The sequence below is a fragment of the Miscanthus floridulus genome, chromosome 8, assembly GCF_019320115.1.
Source record: "Miscanthus floridulus cultivar M001 chromosome 8, ASM1932011v1, whole genome shotgun sequence".
Lineage (NCBI taxonomy): Eukaryota > Viridiplantae > Streptophyta > Magnoliopsida > Poales > Poaceae > Miscanthus > Miscanthus floridulus.
The window spans coordinates 81,785,367-81,808,435 of NC_089587.1; the positions used below are offsets into that span (position 1 = coordinate 81,785,367).

A 23,069-nucleotide genomic window follows, 5' to 3' on the forward strand; every position below is an offset into this window, starting at 1 on the left:
TCTATTCTTTCTTGCACAGCCAGGGAAGCAACCAAACATAGGAATGTGGAACAAATCAAAGCAGTGGTCAGAATACAAATGGTGGTATCCTTGCTAGTAGTACACTCACCGGTAACTAAATTGACACCATACAAAGAAGAAGAAAAGAGACAGCAACAGCTATCATCCTCATCCAGGGAAGGCCATCTAACCACGTAGGAGTACCTGCAAATGAGGCAAGTTGCCATGACAAGAACACAGATAACTGCAGAGCACAAGACCAGCATCGCGAAGAAAAAAAAACATCAGCATCGCGGCCAGTATAAGCAGATTTGATTGGAGTCAGACAAATAAAACCACAGGCTGCAGTGTACATACAATGGGGCCTCATGCGTGCCTGCAAATGAGACCGAGCTAGCTGGTTTCCACACACCAAGCACTGTTCAGAAGACAGCCATGAGAGTAGATGACAATACTTTCAGTCAGCACAGGATACAGATGAAGCAGATTGGGGCTGTTTGGTTCCTGCGTTCGATTTCAAATCCTTGGAGCTGTGATCCAAACAACCCTTCATATATTTATATTCATTAAAAAAACTTGGTAAACTCAGTTTTTTTTAGATTAGAAGAAAAATGGCAGCAGCTCTACCTTGCATTATAGTAGAGAGAGAGAAAAAACATCACATTGATTGTCCACCATGCATTTTGAAGACAATTCATTTGCATAGTAGTATGCCTGGTCTGACAGATGCTTCAACAGCATGTATCTTCATGTGCTATTATACCTGAACGAATGATGCCATAGATGACCTAGTGAAAGGTGCATGCTCGTACAAAAATAAGTTGAGAATCTCACTATGGAAGCAAGGAGATATTGCTATGCCCAGATCACAGCTCAGCAGGGACTAGAACAAAATTGTCAGTTAGATGTATCACCCTCATCACGGGATGCAGATACTCTGAAATGTTCCGAGCTCCCAATTAGGTAATCACTGAAACCTTACATGCAGCAAACAAAGGCATAGACGCCGTCACTTCTATGGGGTTGCAATGTAGAACAAAAGATCCTACCAAGTTTCCTGTTTCTTGCTTACAGTTGGGCAGCCAACCTGATTACAAGCAACGCAGGTGATCAAAGAGGCAGTACAAAAGTCACATTCGTGGTATTAAACTAGAGGCCGCTGCTTGTTTTCCTCAGAATCAGTTTGGTCTTCTTACATTGATAGTACATGGCTATGCATTTTTTTTTTGACAAAATGCTCCAATCAGCTCACAAATGGTTCACAAGCTTGTAAAATACCTTCATAAACCTGAGGAATGTGTTAACCTCAGGACTAAAGTAACAGAATTACTACAGATAGCCCATAGTCACACAAGCCTGGCCCTTGACCTTCAATATTTCAAGCACGACTGCAAGAATCATATTGTATGCTATTCCTCCCAATCAGATCAGGAGCATCTACATAGGCCTGTAGATACTATCTAATTTCTGACACGAGGGCACCAAGTGATCATACAAAGGTTGAGTACAATGTTGTCTACAAGAATAAACAATCACTTATAAAGAATATGACAGCAGTTCTACTTTCGGTAATGCCACCAGATAGCAGGTGGGAGGACACAAGCCACAAGGTTTGACCACATTGCCACATTGGTAAAATGCTACTCTAGCAGGAACACAGGGACTCAGATCTACTTATTGCTGATAACAAATCGAATTGCCTACTGATATATGCTGGTAGCTCATTTGAGCTACAACTTTTCTTCTATATTAAACAGGTTCATAATCAAAGATATGTAGTCACACTTGTTCGGTGCCTGCAAAAGATAATGAAGACTATATGAGAATCCCACGGCGCCAAGAAACAAATGAAATTATTTAGGTCGAGGGTTATATGGCATTGTCTATCACCTCCATGACCTCCCTTGTATATTGCTCTATTCAGCCTGATAGATAAGAAGTCAAGAAGAAAATGTGATGAGCAAACAGATTGATAATATATGTACTGTATTTTTTTCACACCCTTACATAACATGTTGGTAGATACACATTCACAGAAGGAAAAAATGATTCAGCACGATGCAAAAAAGGAGTTAAGAGTCATTCAGAAATGCTGTGTGCAATTGACAAAAAAAAAAGGACTAAATCCCATAACTCACCTTTGGAGCATATGGGGCAAAAATGGCCTTCACGTCTTCAAAGACCTCAGGAATTGGTTTTGCCGCATCAATCTAGGTTGCAAATTCCAACAGAAGGGCCAGCAATTAATTAAAATGTGAAAAATATAATGATGGTCATGAACTCAAAAGGAAGTAAGGAAGACTACTCCATCAGATTATCTTGCCATCTAAACATCATCCTTCTAATCTCATATATTTAAGTTGGCATGCATCTTATTCCAATCTATGCTTCTATTTATAGTATAATAATACTACATTTTGCATCATTAGACTGCAATAGGAGTAACCCTCAAATGATAAAAGTCCATTAATACCTTTTTAACCTTGTCCTTTGAGCTATAGTACTCAATGACAGGCAAACTAGATTCAACAAAAACTTTGAACCTTTTCCTGATAGTTTCAATGTTATCATCAACTCTTCCCTGCAAAGAGAACAATAAATATCAGAAACAAAGACTTTGTGACTAAAAATATGCACAAGTGAAGGATCATTAAGGAAACCTGATTGCGCCCCAGAAGACGTCTTTCCATCTCTTCCTCAGCACAATCAAAGAATAGAACGAATGCTGGAGAAATTTTTGTCTGCAACAATGAGGAACAATTAATAGTCTAGCAAATTCATTTAAACATACAATAAAGAATGAAATATAATCCCTTTATCCATCATTACAACTGGGTACAACCAAACAAAAGAAAGGACCTTACAACATTCTCGAACGCAGCACGATTCTCTTCGTTCCTTGGAAATCCATCAATCAGAAATTTGTCATTTTCACTTTTTATCATGGCCTCCTTCAACAGCTTTATGGTTACTTCTGATGGAACAATCTTTCCCTCCTTTATCATGTCGTCAATCATGGTTCTGAAGAACATTAAAGTGCATAAAGAACATAGAAACATATAGAGGTCAAACAAATGAGTCAACAGGACTAATATAATTTTACTTCAAAAAATGTGTTAAGAAGGAAAAGGAAATAAAATGCAGTTAGCTTTCTTATGGAGGGATTGGAAAAGGAAGATACCCATTCTTCGAGCCAGATTTGATCTCTGCACGCAAAAGATCTCCGGCTCTAAGATGGGTGAATCCAAAGTGTTCCACAATATTGGTACACTGTGTGCCCTTTCCACTTCCAGGACCACCTGTGTCACAAAGTCGTATCTTTTGAGTGCATATATGTAACCAGATATATTTAATGAACCCATTTTATATTTTCAAAGATGTATAAGCTAATTTTCTTCCATGAGGTACGATATGCAATAGGCAAATGTAATAAGTGAAGATAGAACAGATACCTAGAACGAATACAACAGTAACTTGCCACCCAGCATATTCTCAGTGACCTGAACGTGTGGAGTACATTTCTAAGATGAGGTATAACTTATGAATAGCATAACTTCTACAAGGTGAGGGTATTTCCTTAGACAACATGTAGAAAATATATTGATGATATGAAAAATAATCTCAGGTTATGAACCAGAAAAGAGAACAATGCATATATTCCAGTAAAAGTAACTAATTCTGAAATTTAGGCATAAAGATACAAGACTAAAGGGAAACAACTGTAAAGGTAACAGGAAATAAAAAAAAACTCAGAAAGGAACTGATGTTGGACTGAAGGGATAATAAATTAAGAAATATGTTTTGATGCTGAAAAATTGAGGTGCTCCACATTCTCAATGAACCTAGGCCTTCGCGACAGTAAGTGGATTATCAAATATGTAGGTGATCAATCAGTAGCTTCAAGTAAATCCAAGGTACCTCCTCAGCCACAACTGCTGAAGCATCCACAGCTGTGCCCATAGCTCAAAGCTACTCTGCAGATCAGTTGGAATATGTAAATATTTGCTGCTTTGTACAACGGAAGTCCAAATTTTCATATCTCAAATGTGGAAAAAGAAACATATCATTGAAAGTCAAAGAAATTGTTTTTATGTGCTGAAACCAGGCAAGTATAGGCGTGTCATGTGGGGCCTAGCGTACAGCAGGCGCCGCCGGGCTCGGGACATCCGTCGCGCCGCGGAGCACGCCGAGCGCATGCAGGAGCAGCCCGAGAGCATGCAGGATCTGGCCACCGAAAGTGGCTAAGTTTAGGAAGTGATAAGATTAGTTTCCCTTTTGCTAAGTTTCCTTGTTACCTCCTTAATCCTAGGAGTGATTGGTTAGCCGGTGGGCTACTTATTCTTGTAACCGGGACTATGAGGAATTAAGCAAGATTGATCCCATCTAATCTTTATCTTTCTCAAGCCGCCGGCCAGGGGGTATAACCCGACCAGCGAAGAACGGCGAGGGGGCATAACCCCGCCAGCTACCACGGACCGTGACTACGAGCTTCATAGTCGAGGTCCGGCGTCCTTGGGCACGAACGCCCTTGACAACCTGGTATCTAGAGTCCGCCGATCCTCTTCTTCCCATTCCCAGTCCACCGATCAACCCACCACCTCCACAGCCGCCACCAATCACCCTAGCCCACCCCCCTCTCCTCCATCTTCCACTTCCGCCGCCCCCAACTCGCCATTCATGGCCGAGCCAACCATTGCCGATCTGTGCGAGATGATGAAGTCGTTCCAGAGGGAGATTTCCTCCATGAAGGCCGACATGGCCGTGATGAAGGAGAAGTCGGCTTCGTCATCGGAGAACGGCATCGGCGGCCGCGCCGATGGGCCGCGCGATCTTGATCGACCCCCCAAGTTCCAGAAGTTGGACTTTCCCCGTTACGACGGCAAGTCTGACCCGATGCTTTTCATCAACAAGTGCGAATCCTATTTTCGCCAACAGCGCACCATGGCGGAGGAGCGCGTGTGGATGGCGTCCTACAACCTGGAGGACATTGCACAACTCTGGTTCATTCAGCTTCAGGAGGACGAGGGCACGCCGCCGTGGGGACGTTTCAAGGATCTCCTCAATCTGCGGTTCGGGCCCCCCTTGCGAGCCGCTCCCCTCTTCGAATTGGCGGAGTGCCGACGCTCGGGCACCGTGGAGGAATACTCCAACCGGTTCCAGGCACTTCTACCCCGAGCCGGACGCCTGGAGGAGGACCAGCGCGTACAACTCTTCATGGGAGGACTCCTTCCACCGCTGAGCCACGCCGTTCGGCTTCATCATCCGGCGACATTGGCGGCGGCCATGAGCCTGGCTCGCCAAGTGGAGATGATGGAGATTGACCGGCTGCAGCAGGCGCCGGCCCAACCTGCACCTCGTGCGCCGCAGCCAGCCCCGGCTCCACGGCCGGCACTCGCCGCGGCCCCGGCGCCGCTCGCGCTACCGGCACCGGTGCCCCGACCCGCGCTGCTTGCGCCCCTGGTCCGCGGAGGGGCCAACCCGATCAAGCGCCTGTCCGCCGAGGAGCAAGCGGACAGACGGCGGCTCGGCCTCTGCTACAATTGCAACGAACCATACTCCCGCGGCCACAACCGAGTCTGCCGCCGCCTCTTCTTCATCGACGGCGTGGAGATCGACGCCGAACCCGCTGGGGACGCGGCGACGGACATGGCAGCACCTGTCTTCTCCCTGCATGCCGTGGCTGGTGTGCCCAGTTGGGACACAATGCAGGTGCAGGCGTCCCTGAGCGCCACAGCTGTGGTCGCGCTCCTTGACACGGGGTCAACACATAACTTCATCGGCGAGCGTGCCGCCCACAGATCCGGGCTGCCCATCCAGCCTCGTCCACGGCTCACCGCTACGGTGGCCAACGGTGAAAAGATCGCCTGCCCGGGGGTCATCTGCAACGCTCCGGTCTCCGTCGACGGCACGACGTTCCACGTCGACCTCTTCGTCATGCCGCTGGCGGGCTTCGACCTCGTCCTCGGAACCCAGTGGCTCGGCACGCTGGGGCCCATCATCTAGGACATTGCAGCGCGCACCATGCAGTTCCAGCGCGATGGCCGGACCATCTGCTGGACAGGGACCAGCGACCAAGCCAGCCCGGGCCTGTGCGCGACCACGGTGCCTTCAGCGCCGGTCCTTTCCCTTCAGCCGGCCAGAGAGCCGTTCCTCGAGGCTCTGCTCAGTACATTGGAGGACGTCTTCGCCGAGCCACGTGGGCTGCCACCTCAGCGCACCCGCGACCATCGTATTGTCCTCAAGCCCGGCGCTCTACCAGTGGCCGTCTGACCGTACCGGTACCCGGCGGCACACAAGGATGAACTTGAACATCAGTGCGCAACCATGATGGAGCAGGGCATCGTCCGTCGCAGCGACTCGGCGTTCTCCTCGCCGGTCCTCCTCGTCAAGAAGCCGGACGGGTCCTGGCGTTTCTGCGTCGACTACAGGGCGCTGAACGCGCTCACCGTCAAGGACGCCTTTCCCATCCCGGTGGTGGACGAACTCCTCGACGAGCTGCACGGCGCGAAGTTCTTCACCAAGTTGGACCTGCGCTCGGGCTACCATCAGGTCCGGATGCGGCCGGAGGACGTCCACAAGACGGCATTCCGTACACACGACGGGCTGTACGAGTTCCTGGTCATGCCGTTTGGGCTGTGCAACGCCCCGGCCACGTTCCAGGCATTGATGAACGATGTGCTTCGCCCGTTTCTCCGCCGGTTTGTACTTGTGTTCTTTGACGACATTTTGATCTACAGCCGGAGTTGGGCTGATCATCTTCGCCACATCCGCGCCGTCCTGGAGGAGCTTCGTCGGCACCAGCTCTTCCTCAAGCGCACCAAGTGTGCGTTCGCCGCGGCATCGGTCGCCTACCTCGGCCACGTCATCTCGGCGGCCGGCGTCGCCATGGATCCCGCCAAGGTCCAGGCCATCAGGGAGTGGCCCACGCCTCGCTCGGCCCGGGCAGTGCGAGGTTTCCTCGGCCTGGCCGGGTACTATCGGAAGTTCGTCCACAACTACGGCACAGTGGCTGCCCCGCTGACCGCGCTGCTAAAGAAGGACGGCTTCTCCTGGACTGAGGCTGCCGCAGCGGCCTTCTCAGCACTCAAGGCAGCGGTCACCTCGGCCCCTGTCCTCGCCATGCCGGACTTCTCCAAGCTCTTCGTGGTGGAGTGCGATGCCTCCTCCCATGGCTTCGGCGCGGTGTTGGTCCAAGAGGGCCACTCCATCGCGTTCTTCAGCCGGGCTGTCGCTCCTCGGCACCGAACCTTGGCGGCGTACGAGCGGGAGCTTATCGGCCTCGTCCACGCGGTCCGACACTGGAGGCCGTACCTTTGGGGCCGCCGGTTCGTCGTCAAAACGGACCATTACAGCCTCAAGTACCTGCTGGACCAGCGACTGGCGACCATCCCGCAGCATCACTGGGTGGGAAAGCTCTTGGGCTTCGATTTCACCGTCGAGTACAAGCCCGGGGCGTCTAATGTGGTGGCGGACGCGCTGTCCCGCCGCGACACCCCGGAAGACGGGTCCGTTATGGTCCTCTCGGCGCCTCGCTTCGACGTCCTCGACCGCCTCCGCCAAGCACAAATCGCCGACCCCGCACTCGTCGCCGTCCGGGAGGCGGTCCAGGCTGGTACCCGACGGGCGCCATGGGCGGTCATCGACGACCTGATCCACTACGCCGGCCGCCTCTACGTGCCACCAGCCTCGGCGTTGCTCCAGGAGCTGCTGGCGGCCATCCACGAGGAGGGGCACGAGGGTGTCCAGCGCACCATACACCGGCTTCGACGTGATTTTCATTTTCCTCATATGAAGCAGGTCGTCCAGGACTATGTGCGGGCGTGTGAGACGTGCCAGCGCCATAAGTCGGAACACCTCCATCCAGCGGGCCTCCTACTTCCTCTACCGGTTCCCCAGGGCATCTGGACGGATGTGGCGCTCGACTTCATCGAAGCCCTGCCTCGTGTTCACGGCAAGTCCGTCATCTTGACGGTGGTGGACAGATTCAGCAAGTACTGCCATTTCATTCCGCTCGCACATCCGTACTCGGCGGAGTCCGTGGCCCAGGCTTTCTTTGCCGAGATCGTTCGCCTGCACGGCGTTCCGTAGTCCATGGTGTCCGACCGCGACGCCGTGTTCACCTCCAAGTTTTGGCGTGAGCTCATGCGGCTGATGGGCACCAAGCTCCACATGACGTCGGCTTTCCACCCGCAGTCTGATGGGCAGTCTGAGTCTGCCAACCGCGTCATCATCATGTACCTGCGGTGCCTCACCGGTGATCGTCCCCGCCAGAGGCTCCAGTGGCTTCCATGGGCGGAGTATGTCTTCAACACCGCCTACCAGACCTCCCTCCACGACACACCGTTCCGGATTGTCTACGGCCGAGACCCTCCCTCCATCCGCTCCTATGAGCCGGGGGAAACAGGCGTGGCAGCTGTTGCCCGCACGATGGAGGAACGGGAGGAGTTCCTGGCCGACGTTCAGCATCGCCTGGAGCAGGCACAGGCGGTCCAGAAGAAGCACTACGACAAGGCGCACCGCGCCATCACCTATCAGGTGGGCGACTGGGTGCTGCTCCGCCTCCGCCACCGTTCGCCGGCGTCGCTGGCCAGGGAGTCCGCCGGCAAGCTGAAGCCCAGGGACTATGGACCCTACCGAGTGGCGGAGCTCATCAACACCGTCGCTGTCCGCCTGGAGCTGCCCGCCTGTGCCCGCATCCACGACGTCTTCCACGTCGGAGTCCTCAAGAAGTTCCACGGAGTTCCACCCGAGGCACCGCCAGCCCTGCCGGCCCTTCACCATGGCGCGGTCACCCCGGAGCCCGAACGCGCCGTCAAGACAAGGGTCGCTCGGGGTGTGCGCCAGGTTCTCATCCAGTGGAAGGACCAGTCCCCTGCCTCAGCCACATGGGAAGACGTCGACTCTTTCGCGGCCAGGTTTCCGGCGTTCCAGCTCGAGGACGAGCTACCTCTTGAGGCGGGGAGAGATGTCATGTGGGGCCTAGCGTACAGCAGGCGCCGCCGGGCTCGGGACATCCGTCGCGCCGCGGAGCACGCCGAGCGCATGCAGGAGCAGCCCGAGAGCATGCAGGATCTGGCCACCGAAAGTGGCTAAGTTTAGGAAGTGATAAGATTAGTTTCCCTTTTGCTAAGTTTCCTTGTTACCTCCTTAATCCTAGGAGTGATTGGTTAGCCGGTGGGCTACTTATTCTTGTAACCGGGACTATGAGGAATTAAGCAAGATTGATCCCATCTAATCTTTATCTTTCTCAAGCCGCCGGCCAGGGGGTATAACCCGACTAGCGAAGAACGGCGAGGGGGCATAACCCCGCCAGCTACCACGGACCGTGACTACGAGCTTCGTAGTCGAGGTCCGGCGTCCTTGGGCACGAACGCCCTTGACAAGGCGATGTTATTATAATTAGGAGTTGGGACACCTAATTCCCTCTATAAAAGGATATACATTAAGGCCTGTAAAGGGCCACGGGCCACGGCTTATAAGAACTGATACGTTTTCATTGCTTTGTTATTCTGGAATTTGGAGACAAGCAGGCACAAGGACAGCTGTATTGATCCAATTTATTATATAGCAAAATAAAGAATCACAAGTATAGCAACAGTTTGGCTCGAACTAGAACTACCCTGGTCTGGCTCCAATTTTATTTATGATTACTGAGACAATTGGCCACTAAATGGCTCCAAGCAAATGAGACGCGACAAGGGATCACAAGCTCACAACTAGAACACGTGGCCCGCCCCTACCTCCTGGAAGTAGGAAAAAAAATCCCACGGTCTCAGGAGGCTGCAACTAACCAACCAATCACCCCCAGATCCGGGTCCAAACGCACAATCCCATGATCACACATCTTCAGATCCGCGCCCTAGCCTGACCTAAACCTCCGATGGATCCATTCCAGCTGAGAGATCAAATTGACAGCCGCCGGACCCAATCGGAGCGGACCAAATGAACCCAAGGCGCGAGTAGCGATCAGCATGGATGTCGAGTGCACGGATGCTCACCTCGGGCCGGAGACAGCGAGCCGGTGAGCGAGGTGAAGGTGATGGGTGCGCCGTGCCCGTGCGCGGGAGAAGGGGATGCGGGCGGGCGGCTTTTCTGTGGAGGCGGGGGTACAGACGTACAGTAGCCGGGGAGAGCACATGCAGAACAGCAGAAGCCGATTCGGGTCCCTGGCTCCTCTCACGCGAGTGCGTGGCTCTAGCGAATCAGTTTTGTTACTTTGATTTTATAAAGCAGCTTCATTAGAAAATAGCAGAGAGGTGAAAAAAACTAGTATTTTGAGCTTCACCTGCAAAATTGTGCTTGTGAGCGAATCTAAAAAAAACAACTTTTACAAGGAAGTTGTTTCATCATAGCCTATTTACAGGAGAAGTTAAAAACAACTTTTGTTAAACCGGCTAAAAGTCGTACCAAACAACCCCGAAGTCACCATGTACACAATACACCGGGCGCGCAAGAAAGGCTCACACTCCCTTTTTTTTTTACATCAATTAAGAAGAATATAAGTCAATACAAAACGTATCCACGCAACAGTTGAGCCACTAGCACTTAATGAGAAACACACAAGAAGGTCATCATGCATCATCGCTGCCTAGCTTTAATGCAAAAGCGACAAAGCAACTTCAACTTTTCATAACGGACCTTTACCTAGAGTCATCAAGACACCAGCACCTACACATAAATGGCTCCACTAACACACCTAAGAAAAACCTAACACATGTCGTCGTCGTCGAGCTTCGTCATGCCTCAGCATCTTCGACTCCATAAGAGCAGGCTCCACAGCCTAATCATTATCATGACAGGTTGATCAAGAACACACCGGCGAAGTCCGCCGATGGTTATCATTGTTGAGCTCCTTGTGAAAGCAAAAAGCAGCTTCGAATTCCATTAGTGAACCTCAACCTACCCTAGTTCGCCAAACCTCCACCTAAGCAACTAATTTGTCATCGTTGCCAAGTCTCGTTGCATCCCAACTACGAAGGAGCTCAGACCTCACATGACACATCCAATCCACGAGCGCCAAATGATCATTGTGAAGCAAGAGATAGCAACACAAAGGAATATGTCTTGCCGCACATGAAGAGTGCACCTAAGCTAAGGGCGATCTCCAATAACAGACAACTCCTAATAGGTAACTAGACCAAGCATGTTTGTAGTCATTTGTCCACTAAGGCCCTGTTTAGTTCCCTCTCAAAATGCTAAATTTTTCAAGATTCCTTGTCACATCAAATCTTTAAACACATGCATGAAGCATTAAATATAAATAAAAAATAAAACTAATTACACAGTTTAGACGAAATCTATGAGACGAATCTTTTAAGCCTCATTAGACTATGATTGGACACTAATTACTAAATAACAACGAAAACGCTACAGTAGTGTTTTGCCAAATTTTTCGGCAACCAAACTGGCCCTAAGTAAACATGGTCTTCACCGGGAGAAGCTCGAGACAAGGAAGGAGGCCCTCAGCGATGTCCCAATCAGCCCGAAGGTGCTGTCATAGTCAACACTGACGAAGCGTCGAGCCGGACTTTCACTATAAATTAGAACGGATAGAGTATAACTTTTAACGTGAAGAAATTCACATATATAACGTTAATTAAATTCTGAAAGAAAAAAAAAAGAGAAGAGACATAGCCTTTGAAGTGAAGAAATTCACATACCTAGTGTTAAATTTTAAATGGCACATGATTGAATATTAAATCGCATAGATTGAATGTCAAACTAACGAAATCTCTCTTTGTTCATGTTCAAAAGAAGAAATCTCTCTTTGTTGAGCCTGCTTCTCTTCTTGCCTTGTTATCCCATCCCTTTTCGCTTGCCACATCTGTCCCCCCGAAGTAGCATTCCGAGCACATGGCGCACGGCGGCCGTGCTCTTTCTCGTGCAAGGACTGCTTCTTGCTTCTTCCTGCGCCCCCCACCATAGGTGTGCTTCCCGCTCCTCTTCCTTTTTGCCGCTTCCTGTGGATCGAGACGAGGGGCGTTGCTGATCTGCCGGAAGGGATAGACTAGAGAGCCAATCTGAACAAGAGGCTTGCTATTCTGAAGAGTAGAAGTCTGAAATAGCAATGTGACTGGAATTGCTCTAAAAGCTCTCTTCTAATTCTTTGTCTCCACATAATCAGATCCGATGCACTGGTGCCTTCCCTCCTCCCCATACATGCACAGTCACAAAAAGGTTAACAGTACGACCGCGAACGTGGTACGTGGGACGCGGATGGACGATTTTAATTTCCCGGTTCATAGGAGGTGATACCTCTTTGGAATGTTTGGTGGGAGGATGAGATCAGATAATTCGGGCGACATATCCGAAATGTAGCTATGAAACGGGATCTCGTCTGTGAACTATAGCGCTGACTGAGGGGGTGTTTAGTTCGAGCTACTAAACTTTAGTAGCTACTAAACGGTTTAATTATTTTTAGTAACTTCAAAGTTACTAGAGAGGACTAAAGCTCTTTTAGTAGTTTTTAGTCATAGCGTTTAGTTAAAATGTTACTAAAGTGACTAAAAGCTACTAAATTTAGTAGCTACTAGATGAACCAAACAGCTAGTGAATCTATCATAAAGTTCTGAACTCTAGAGTAGTATGTGTTTTTTACTGAAAAAAAAATGAAGTCTGAACTCGAGAGCTTTTTGCGAATTGTCTGAACTCGAGAGCTAACGTTTCATTTCCCGTCACGTTGCATTTCAACTTTGGCGTTCGTGATGGAGGCCCAGTGGCCCATTTACATTAGGTCCCAATTCTCGTCCAGCACCGTGTAAAAAAGAAAAAGAGTACTCTCGTCCGACACTCATCCAGCCGACCTCGGGCGCCGCCGCCGCCGCCGCCGGCGCGCCCGACCCCAGTCCTAGCGCCTCGCGGCCGCGCCGCTCGACCCCAGCGACGCGCCGCCCACGGCCGCTGCGTCACGCCGTTCCAGCTCCGCGCCGCGCCTCCAGCTCCAGTTTGTTTTGGGACGTCGTCCCAGCGTCGATCCGTCGTTCGTACCCTGCCGTCCCCGAACCGCGATCCGGAACGCTCGTTCCCGGGACGCGGATCTCCGCTACGTACCGCGATCCCTGTGACTGTGGCCCGTCGCTACCTCCCTTCATCGCAGCCTGTTGCTGCCCTCAGTGAGAGGTACTTCCCATTGCGCTGCGAATTGATGCACAGATTCGTTCCCCATACTTCCGGTTGCATCTCCACCTCCAAAATTTTTGCGTCCCGATGCGCTGATTCGTTTTTCCGACTAGTTCTACTTCAATTTGGGGTCGGGAACTGTCCTGTTCTGTTATTAGAAAATCTTTTCAGTAGCACGCAAGCACAACTGAATCACTCAATTCGTGATAGGATAAATAGTTACAGTTCTGCCCAGGCAATCTGCATTTGGGGACTAATTAACTTCAAGATGAATACTGTGTTTTTTTATTCCTCATGTTCATGTAAGTGCAAAGAGAGAAGACTTACTTTTCATTGTTCATCTAGATGGCTTTTATGGTTGCATCTATGGTTGGGCACTCATCCCTTATCTACACAATAATAGTAGGCCTGTAAGGTGCTCTATTTTGGAGAAGAATAGGGACAGAATGATATATCTAAAAAAATTATATTGTGGTTAGGATTCAGACTCAGTTAATCTTCTTAGAATGAGTAAATATGTCTTCTCAAGCTATGCACAAAGTTTCGTTCTATGGATGCACTCCGCGATACTTGGCACTACTCAGTTGAGGAACAAGTTGCCATGTTTCTTCAAACAGTTGGCCACAAGGAAAAGAATAGGGACATTTTTTTAAGGTCTACTAAAACTGTTAGTAGATGTTTCAGTGAAGCTCTGTGACACAGGTCAATAGATGTACCCTTCAGAATCCGAAGCATCACGAGATTCTACCGATATTTTGAGGTCCAAACAACACGGAATTCTATCCAAAGTCCAGCTCCAATTTATAAGTGCTAACTTCTAATTTCTATAAAGTAGGATTGCATCAGCCACTTATAAGACTATTATGAAAGATGTAAGATCTTATTTGGCTATAATGTGAGTCGTAGATTGCTTTAGGACCATATTGAAACCTGAATGTGTAATGCAGTTCTTATTATTCATGCAAATTTTAAGTTATCATTTGCAGATATGGTTGGGAACAGTGTGATGTGGCAACACCTGGAAGTGGAGGATCTCCTTCTTTACCATAAGGAGAAAATCCTTCTCTACTACAAGGAGAAAATCCATGAGACAGGGAGGGCCTTTGTTCTAAGGGAGGTCCATCATGAAGAGTGTGCTCGAAGGCTTAATGAAAAGTATGGTACTAACTTCATGTGGAAACAAACCTACAACAAGTACCACAAGCTTAAAGGAGAATGGAAGCTGATCATGGAGGCAAAGTCTGCTAAGGGTGCTAGTTTTGATGATGTTCAGAAGAAGATAATCTATGACGAGATAGAGGTTGTCAAGATGAAAGCTGTAAGCATACATAATAAATATCTGTCACATATATATAAGTTACATTGCAAACTGGATGGTATCCTAATGAAACATAGTTTTCTTTTGTGTAAATGTAGAAAGGTGATAAGAAGGCTAAGTACTACAATGTTCCAATTCCCTTGTATGATGAGATGGAGTTTGTCTTCACGGGGAAACATGCTACTGGAGAGTTCAGTGTTGTTGAAGCACCATTTGTTAGCTCAGCAAGGCAAGAGGATGATCTCGTTGGGAATGTCGACCCAACTCAAGAACTGGCAGATCTGAATGGTGATCCTTCTCAACACGATTCCGACACCCACCCAGAGTCTGATAGTCCAAACCCACTAGGTTCTAAGCGCAAACACGAAGAAAAGGAGAAGAAAGGGAAATGGGCTAAGCAAGGTGTCCCCATTTTCATGCAGGCCTTGTCGGAAGCAGTGAGCTTTACCCATAGCACTGATCCACACGAGGGTATTTTCAAAGCCATTGAAGACATGGATGAATATCCTTTGCCGGTTCGCCTTGATTTGCTAACCTATCTTGCTCAAAATCGCCACATTGCTAGCATGTTGAAGGGACGGAAGGAGGAAACTTTCAAGCAATGGGTGGCACGATGGGTCGCTGGTCACTATACTTTGTGATTCATGTTTGAAGCTGAAGTCGTCTTATGATTCGTTTGTGCTCACAGTAGGGTCTAACCTAACTTTATATGGCAAGCTGCATATTTTGACCGTATGTAACTATGCGTGGCAAAGGTTTTTTTTTTTGTGGATAGTATGAAACTAGATAGTGAGTGTTAGGGCCTGTTTGGTTCCTTGTACATACTCTGGCCTGGCTCTCGGGATGTAGTTTCCCAGCGTTTGGAAGCCTGAATGGGGTTCTGGGCCTGGCCCTTGGCGTGCAACGAGCCTCCCGGAGCCTGGCTCCCGAATCCGTTTTTGCCGAGCCTGGCTGGCGCGGGCGCAGCGCGCGTACGCGCGTGTGAGGGCGCATGCACGAGGCAGGAAGGAAGCGGGCCAACCAATCGCCATCTGTGTGTAACCTGGCCGGATGAAACCGATTAACCAATCACGCTCTTCGTGCGAGCCAGCTTGGCAGGGAAACGAACCAAACGCCCCGTTAAGTCATGGCGTGGCTTGCTTGAGCAAAGACATTGAATCTGGCTTCGGGCAGACGATCACAGCTACTGCAATACTAAACGTCACATGAATCTATCACAGGGAATGATAAAACCATTTGTCCACTATAAACAGAGGAACAAGCAAACAATGGTAAACACAATATCTTTTAAGAAGAAACAAGCCGGTATATCTATCCTATTACACGAAGACTCGCATACTGAATATTCCAACTAGCAACAACTGTGACCATTACACCTCGATGTATTTTTATGTCTTTGTTTTCGATATTTGAGGAACTATGAAAATAAGAGAGAACAACTATCATCCAGGGAAGACGATCTTTGTGTAGCCCAGAACAGATTCCAAGTTCCAACCGCTTATGTCTGCACATGAGAAGGAAGCCATGAGTGACCATAAAAAATATACAGAAAGTAAACGTGCATTTAAACTAGAAAATCAATGTAGCAGTAAGCAGTTTGTGAAATTAAAAGGGAAAATAAAAACTGCACAACTAAAACCAGAAGATGCAGGTGCGGCAGTAAGCAGTTTAGGAACAGCATGCTTAATGCACAAGTAGCAAGAGTTTAAAGGAAAAAAACTCACAGAAAGCGTAATGCTATGTCACACGGTTAACCATAACTCCAAAGTACCATACAGAAATAAGGTGTTGGCATGCATCGACACATCAACAGTAAGACATGGTAGTTGATAGAGAAATACTAGTGTTCGCAGAATGAATGAACGAAACATGGATGTGCTTGCCTAAACTAAATCTACTTGATTAGAAACCAAGGAATTAGATTACGAAAATAAAAGACAAGGAGTAAATTTGATGCCCTAAATTGTTTAACAAAAATAGTGACACAATTGGCAATGAAGCAATTCATGCACTATCTGTGTGCTCTCAAAGCTGCAAGAATGATATCATGCCAATTGTGTCACTATTAGAGGTTCATACACCTACAACGACGAGTCAATTATCTTATTGTGGAAGCAAAGAGCTATTTCATTGCCCAGCAGGGTTTTGAACCAAATTGCTAGTTCACCATGGCACTAACGCCACAGCATGCGATACAACATAATGTTCCCATTCGTGAAACACACAAACAAAAGCACAACCAATGCTACTTACATCTGATTGCAGCGTACAAGAAAACAGCCTTTACAGATTTACTCTTGTTTACATTTTGGCAACTAACCTAATTACAACGTGGACTGACAAAATAACAAAAGTTACATAATTTTGTGTACCTAAAAAGTTATATGAAGAATATCAGTACAGAAACTATGTTACACAACGACACCAATATGCCAAAATAGTGAGCATGCTATCTAACAGTTACAAGCGTATGTTTTAGACAAGGCCAATATGTTACAATTCTTGGCTAAAACAATGCTAACTAGCTACAGAGAGTATCAACCGAACCTAAAGATCTATACAAATGATTTTACATAAAGGTCAGTAAAAAAAAATTACATGAAAATGTTGTGGACCCTTTTGTCCTAATCTACCACAACAGACAGTGTCAATATGCCGCAGCACCACTTTACAGTACAATTCAAGAGTTACAGTTCAAAACAAACAAGAGATCAGATCAAGCATAACTTACATATCAAATTATTGCTACAACAGACCGCCGGAGATTTATGCAGTGAAAACCATCACAGCTACAAGCAGTTGCTAGTTGTTACTGAACAATGCCTGGGTGTAAAAAAGACGCTGCCCTGGATTGTCATTGCCTCATTGCCTCTACACTAGATGTAGCTCAACCAGCTACACTATTGAGGTGTCATCCGCCTACGTTTAGAATGGTCGGCCTCCCTCGACCTGCTCCGTATCCCAGATGACCTCCCCCTGTCCCAGTCTTCATTACGCTCTGAATCACGATCCCTATGCCTATGATAATCACCATAACAATCTCTGTCATCCCTGTGCCTCTCCCTATCTTTGTCCCTCTCTCTGTCTCGGTCTCTTTCCCTGTCTCTGTCATAGTCACGATCCCTCTCTCGGCCCATGTCATGCTCATTCCGGTGCCTCCTCTCTGGCCACTCCTGTTCAGGGGGCATATCTTTCTCTCTGTCCCGTCTCCTCTCTGATGCCCCAGACCACTCCCTCTCTGGTGGCCTCTCCTTCCCATGGCTTCCCCCTTCCCCATATTGATGATCAGATGCTGCATCATCCCCATAATTTGATTGTTCTTCCGCACCCCAAGCCCCCATGCTGGGATCAGGCCACATCCCCACCCCACCAGCCCCCATCCCACCACGACCAAAGAAGGCCGGGTTTACATGTGGTGCAACAACCGGAGGAAATGGTTGCATCATCCCAGGAAACGGCCCAGCACCTGGTCCAACAGGGAAGTTACCAAACCCACCACCCATCCTTCCCATTGCACCAAAACCATGACCAAACCCCTGGCCCAGCATGCCCCCTTGAGGCAGCATCGGGGGTGGCGGCGCAACCATGCCGTTCCCAATTCCACGGCCAACTGCTGGACCCATTCTATTGTTCCTCATATTACCAACAGGGCCTCTACCTCCACCACCACCTCTACCCCAGTTCCCACCACCACCGCCTCCGGATACAGCACCTCCTCCACGTCCACCACTGTAATTACCAGCAGCATGAGGCATTCCAGCACCACCACCCCCTCTACCACCCTTTGGTTGCACTGATGTTGTCTGTGCAGCCAGGGCCTGCTGGGTCTTCACCTGGGCCTCGCCCATGCGGCGCACAGTGTTGGGAGACGCCAATGCCACAACACATGGACGGCCATTAAACGAGTGGCCGTTCATGCCCTCCTTGCAGGCAGCGGCAGCGGCAGGGTCGTAGAAGTCGACCTGGCAGTACCCCTTGGACTTGCCGCTGGCCTTCTCGTCGAAGAACCTGACCTCCTTCACCGGCCCATACTTGCTGAGCTCCGCCTCCAGATCAGCGTCGGTCGTCCACCAGTGGAGGTCGCCCACGAACAGCGTCGTGCCGCCGGGGCCATCGCCCCCGCCGACGCCAGCTCCGTTGGCGACAACGACGGGACCGCCGCTGTAGTTCCCTCCCGGCCGGTGGAACCCGTCGCCCTGCTGGATCTGGTGGTGCTGAGGCGGCGGAGGCACGGGTGCGGCCGACGGATGAGGCGGCGGCGGGAGATTCGGTTGGGGCAGCGGCTGACTCGGACTCGGCGCTGCCACAGCAAGCGCGTAGACCTGCTGCTGGGGCAGGGCGTGCGGCGGCGGCGGCGGCGGGAGAGAGTGGGGCGGGGGCTGCTGCGGCTGCGGCAGGGGCGGAGGAGGGAGCTGCTGCTGCTGATGGTTGTGGTTCAGCTGCGCGGGCGGAGGAGGGAGCTGTTGCTGCTGGTGGTGGTGATTCTGCTGCGGGGGCGGGGCGTGCTGGGGCGGCGGCGGCGGGTGGGAGTTGCGGAGGAAGCCGTCGCCGACGTTGACGTCGTTGTAGAGCTCGTCGAAATCGTCGTCGTCGCCGTAGTACTGGTCGACGTCCTGCACGGCGGAGATGGCCTCGCTCCGGTGGAACGCCGGGTCGCCGTCGGGGTCCATGGCGACTAGGGTTAGGGATTGCGGGATTGGGGTGGGTGGGGATGGGAAGCTGAGGAAGGAGATGGAAAATAAGATTTTATAGTATGTAAAAAAATAGAAATTGGAGCCGGAGACCGGAGAGGCGACTTGCGGCTTCTCGAGTCTCGACTTCTGTCGCGCTCGCGCTCGCGCTCGTCCGGGTCCCGCACGAGCGCGCGCCGTGGGAGTTGAGTCTTGAGATAAGGCTCCTGGGCCTTATTTACTACATGGGCCGTAGGTCTGCTTTAGGAAAGGCATGTGATTCGAACCCTTCGGTTCCAATTTGAGCCAAAATTCCAAAGTTTGTGAAGTTACATTTTGCAAGGCCTCGAACGTTTAAAGAGAGACACTCAGGGAGGAAAATTGACACTAAAAATATTATTAGACCTCCATGCAAAGAGTTTAAGTATGTAATCTTGCTTCATCTACATACAATTACGAAAGGTTTTGTTATCTAGAAATATTACTAAACCTCAATGCGAAGAGTTCAAATATATAGCCTTAGGGGCCGTTTGGACGATCGGAACACTTCCGATTCTGGTTAGGAGCAGAAGAGACGCTTCCAAACGATCTCATCCGGAATCGTTTCAGCCATGAAACGTTTCGCATGGATTCACGTTTTTATGCTTGGGCGAGAGAAAACAACTGGTTTCGCTAGATTCTGTTTCAGTCTCTCTCGTATACTACCGGCTGTATTTTTTCTGCTTATTCTTTTTAAGTGCAACAAGTTAAATTGTATTCAAGCTATTCTTTGCCTACAAAAAGTTTGAAATTTTTTTGGAAGCATATTTTTATTTACTAGTGAACATGCACGTGCCCAGGCACGTGTTTTAAAAACTTTTTAATAAGACATTATAATATCTAAGCCATTGTCTATATAATTTGGATAAAAACTGGCATGGGAAACTCTGACTATATAAGATATCATAGTTCAATGAGTACAAGCATTGTTATCTATGACTGTGTGCTTCTAATCATAACCATACAACAATAGCAACAACAAAGCCTTTAAGTCCTAAACAGGTTAGAGTGGGCTAGAGTTCAAGCCCAGCAGAAGCAATCAAAATCATAATCATATTTGCACATATCAGTATAAGAACCATCAAATTTGGAAAATCAATTAAATATCAATATTATGAGTTTTACATGGCTCTCAGCATGTGAGATGCATTTTTCAGTATATCTCCTGTTAGTCAAAGTATGTGCTATTTCACCTATTGACCACTCAAAGTCATCTTTATTCTTTATATTAGGTAGTCAATCCATCTATCAAGGATAGCCATTGCCAGGCGATATTCAAACCCAACTCCGCTTTCATCAACTGGCCAAAAAAGGGCTGGCATGCCCGAAACATCTTCAGCAACAACAGTTGCTTCTGGCAAAAGTTTGTGCATTAAATGGAATGCGAGCATCATGTAAACAACTGCATCCACATCTGTCCAAATTGAAATACTCCTGGTAATTTCCCGTAAACCCTACATTGATACCATGGTGATGATACAACATTGATTTAACTCCATCAAATTGGAAGCCATCAAACATGAATTCATCCAGCCTCAGGTTAGAAACAAGAAACCTCAATACCTCCCGGTTAGCATAGTTGAACAGCCGACTGTCCCAAAGTTTAAACCATCTGTGACATTATTACTTGCATGCCTGTGGACAACATCCATCAGAACTCGCAAACCCAAACTTTGTGCCTTATCAATAAGATATTTGAGGTCCTCTGGTGTGCCCGGTCTACTGCTAACAGCAAACTGACTTGTCACATGGTACCCAAAAGAAGCATAATAAGAATGTTCCATAACTGCCATCAACTGAACTTTGTTGTAGTTATTTTCTCGTATGTGTGGCAACACATTGTCTGCAAATTCCCAAACACCAAATTTATCCTTCTCCATCTTGTGGCTCACACCATTCCAGTCATTGAGGTCACCAATAAGCTCTGCCTCTATACATCCATAAGTAAAAAAAACTCAAGTTAAATGCACCAACTATGTTTTGTCATAAGAATAAAATAGCATTAAGTAATCACAACAAGAAGAAAAGAGAGAAAAAAAATAAGATTTTTAGTCTCCTCAGCCAAGACATGACAGTCTTGGACAAGAGTGAAGTATCCAAACTGTTTTGTATTCCTAAACATTGATTAATCTCATGTGTTTTAGCTTTTCTTTGTTTTTAAATCTAGTTACTATCTCCTTCAGTACATTATGTTTGCATGACAACATTAGAACTTACTGCACAGCAGGTGCCCATTCATGATATACAATCCATCCTCATTTGCATTGATCCCAAATTTGAAATAACCTGAAAAACATATAAAATCCACAATGATTTTGATGATGCTGATAAGGTGATATTTTGCGGCATAGGCAGGAGCTATAAATATTAGCATTTGAATGTATGAAGCATAAACTTTAGAAAATTCTTCAAGACTTCCCTCATTTTCCTCAATGGAGCCTTTCTGGTCCAGGAATCTTTTTATCCGGTAGCTGAAATGGCCCTTGAATTTGTCCAGCTTGGGGTCCAGGTCGTATATGGGAAGATGGTCGACATCGCCTTTGGCGGTTGCCATAGTTTTATCTTGTTGCACAGTCGCTGAGTAGTGTTGCTCTTGACCGTGCAAAGTGCGTTAAAGCCAGATTCAGAATTACACGAGCAATAGAAGCTAATAACATGTGACGATGTAGTAAGGCTAATTACTTGTTGCAGCAACCACAGAATTTAGCAGTTTATTGTAGCTATTTATTATTATGTGATAAATGATTAGAATGGCAGAAGAAAACCAACCACCAAAAATTTAAACGACTTTAATTGGAATCTGAGAACCGCTTGACTTGATTCCATAACAACGTATTCGAATCAGGGAAAAAGATCTATATACCTTCCGCGCTCCTGACCAGAGTCTTGCACTGGACAGACAGCACACTCAGGCACACAATGACGCCACCCTGCGAAACAATAAACCAACAACCATCAGTACAGAAAAAGAAAAAGGACTAATGTAATTCCAAAACCCGTTTACCTGACTAACATCACAAAAATAGACCAAGAGCTCTCAGTATTTCTAGGAACCCTTGAACAGTTGTTTATTGCGAAGAACCACTTCGATCTGTAATCGACAAATTTGTAAATACTTAACCACAGCAGGATAGGAGAAAGTCATCATGAAAAACACAAGGAACTGATGTGCTATTTGACCTTAATGTCGTCATGCCCATAGACCTCAAACTGAGTGTGAGGTTTCCTAACCAGAATAGCAGAAGTTAGTATCCACGTTTTTTTGCTCACATGATCAACCACTGTCCCTGAGCAACACATACGCCATCCATCTGTGCAAGAATATTCAATTTAAAATAATATGATTAGTAACAACAACTGAATGCAAGTGCCCAGTAACAAAAATTATCAGTAGTAGCGGCAAGGGCAACGATGGATCCGCATACACCAAGCACTGTTTTTCAAAGTTTTTCTGGTCATCTTCATTGAAGTTCACTACCCTTTCAGAAGAAAAAAAAAAAGATTGACGGAGACAGATGTTCAACGAACCTGCAGCTTCGCCTTTGCTTTCGATTTCCGCGCCGTGTGTTCTTCATCGCGCCCTGCGGCGTCGATGGCGCAGGGTTGGGTTTAGGGTTGGCGTTGCGTGGATGGGGACGGGCGGGGTACCGTGGGAGAGGCGGCGCAGAGAGAGTCGCAGAAGGGGAGGGCACAGTGGCTAGGAGCGGTGGAGACCGAAACCCCAAACCCTGCCTGGCCTGGGTACGGGCGGGCGGGTAGCGCTGGGTACGCGTGGGCGGGTATATAGAGTCACCGGTGAAAAAGATTGAGGGAAAGGAGACGCTCCAAGAAGAGAAACACGCGTAAACATTTATAAATTTTTCGGCTGGATCCGCTTGTCAGATTAACGTGGGAGATTTACACCCTGTTCGTTTGCTCGTAAA

The 23,069-nt window shown here is 48.1% G+C and overlaps 3 protein-coding genes and 2 pseudogenes across 3 annotated transcripts; 2 read left to right on the top strand and 3 right to left on the bottom strand.

Moving 5' to 3' along the window:
• Nucleotides 1-612: 612 nt before the first annotated feature.
• On the bottom strand, nt 613-10,174 carry LOC136472758 (UMP-CMP kinase 4-like; annotated as a pseudogene).
• LOC136469482 (uncharacterized) lies at nt 4,678-6,003 on the top strand. The gene has a single exon (XM_066467663.1). The coding sequence runs from the start codon at nt 4,678-4,680 to the stop codon at nt 6,001-6,003; it is 1,326 nt and encodes a 441-aa protein (XP_066323760.1).
• Nucleotides 10,175-12,741: 2,567 nt separating the features above from the next.
• LOC136472759 (uncharacterized) lies at nt 12,742-15,531 on the top strand. Its single transcript, XM_066470468.1, has 3 exons — nt 12,742-13,119; nt 14,106-14,437; nt 14,536-15,531. Exons 2-3 carry the CDS (start codon nt 14,108-14,110, stop codon nt 15,076-15,078), a joined length of 873 nt encoding a protein of 290 aa, XP_066326565.1. The 5' UTR covers nt 12,742-13,119; nt 14,106-14,107; the 3' UTR covers nt 15,079-15,531.
• A 130-nt stretch (nt 15,532-15,661) lies between these two features.
• On the bottom strand, nt 15,662-19,139 carry LOC136472760 (uncharacterized). Its single transcript, XM_066470469.1, has 2 exons — nt 17,169-19,139; nt 15,662-15,941 (listed from the first exon to the last, which is right to left on the bottom strand). Exon 1 carries the CDS (start codon nt 19,105-19,107, stop codon nt 17,338-17,340), a length of 1,770 nt encoding a protein of 589 aa, XP_066326566.1. The 5' UTR covers nt 19,108-19,139; the 3' UTR covers nt 15,662-15,941; nt 17,169-17,337.
• A 1,102-nt stretch (nt 19,140-20,241) lies between these two features.
• LOC136472762 (1,4-alpha-glucan-branching enzyme, chloroplastic/amyloplastic-like) lies at nt 20,242-22,886 on the bottom strand (annotated as a pseudogene).
• Between the last annotated feature and the right edge of the window lie 183 nt (nt 22,887-23,069).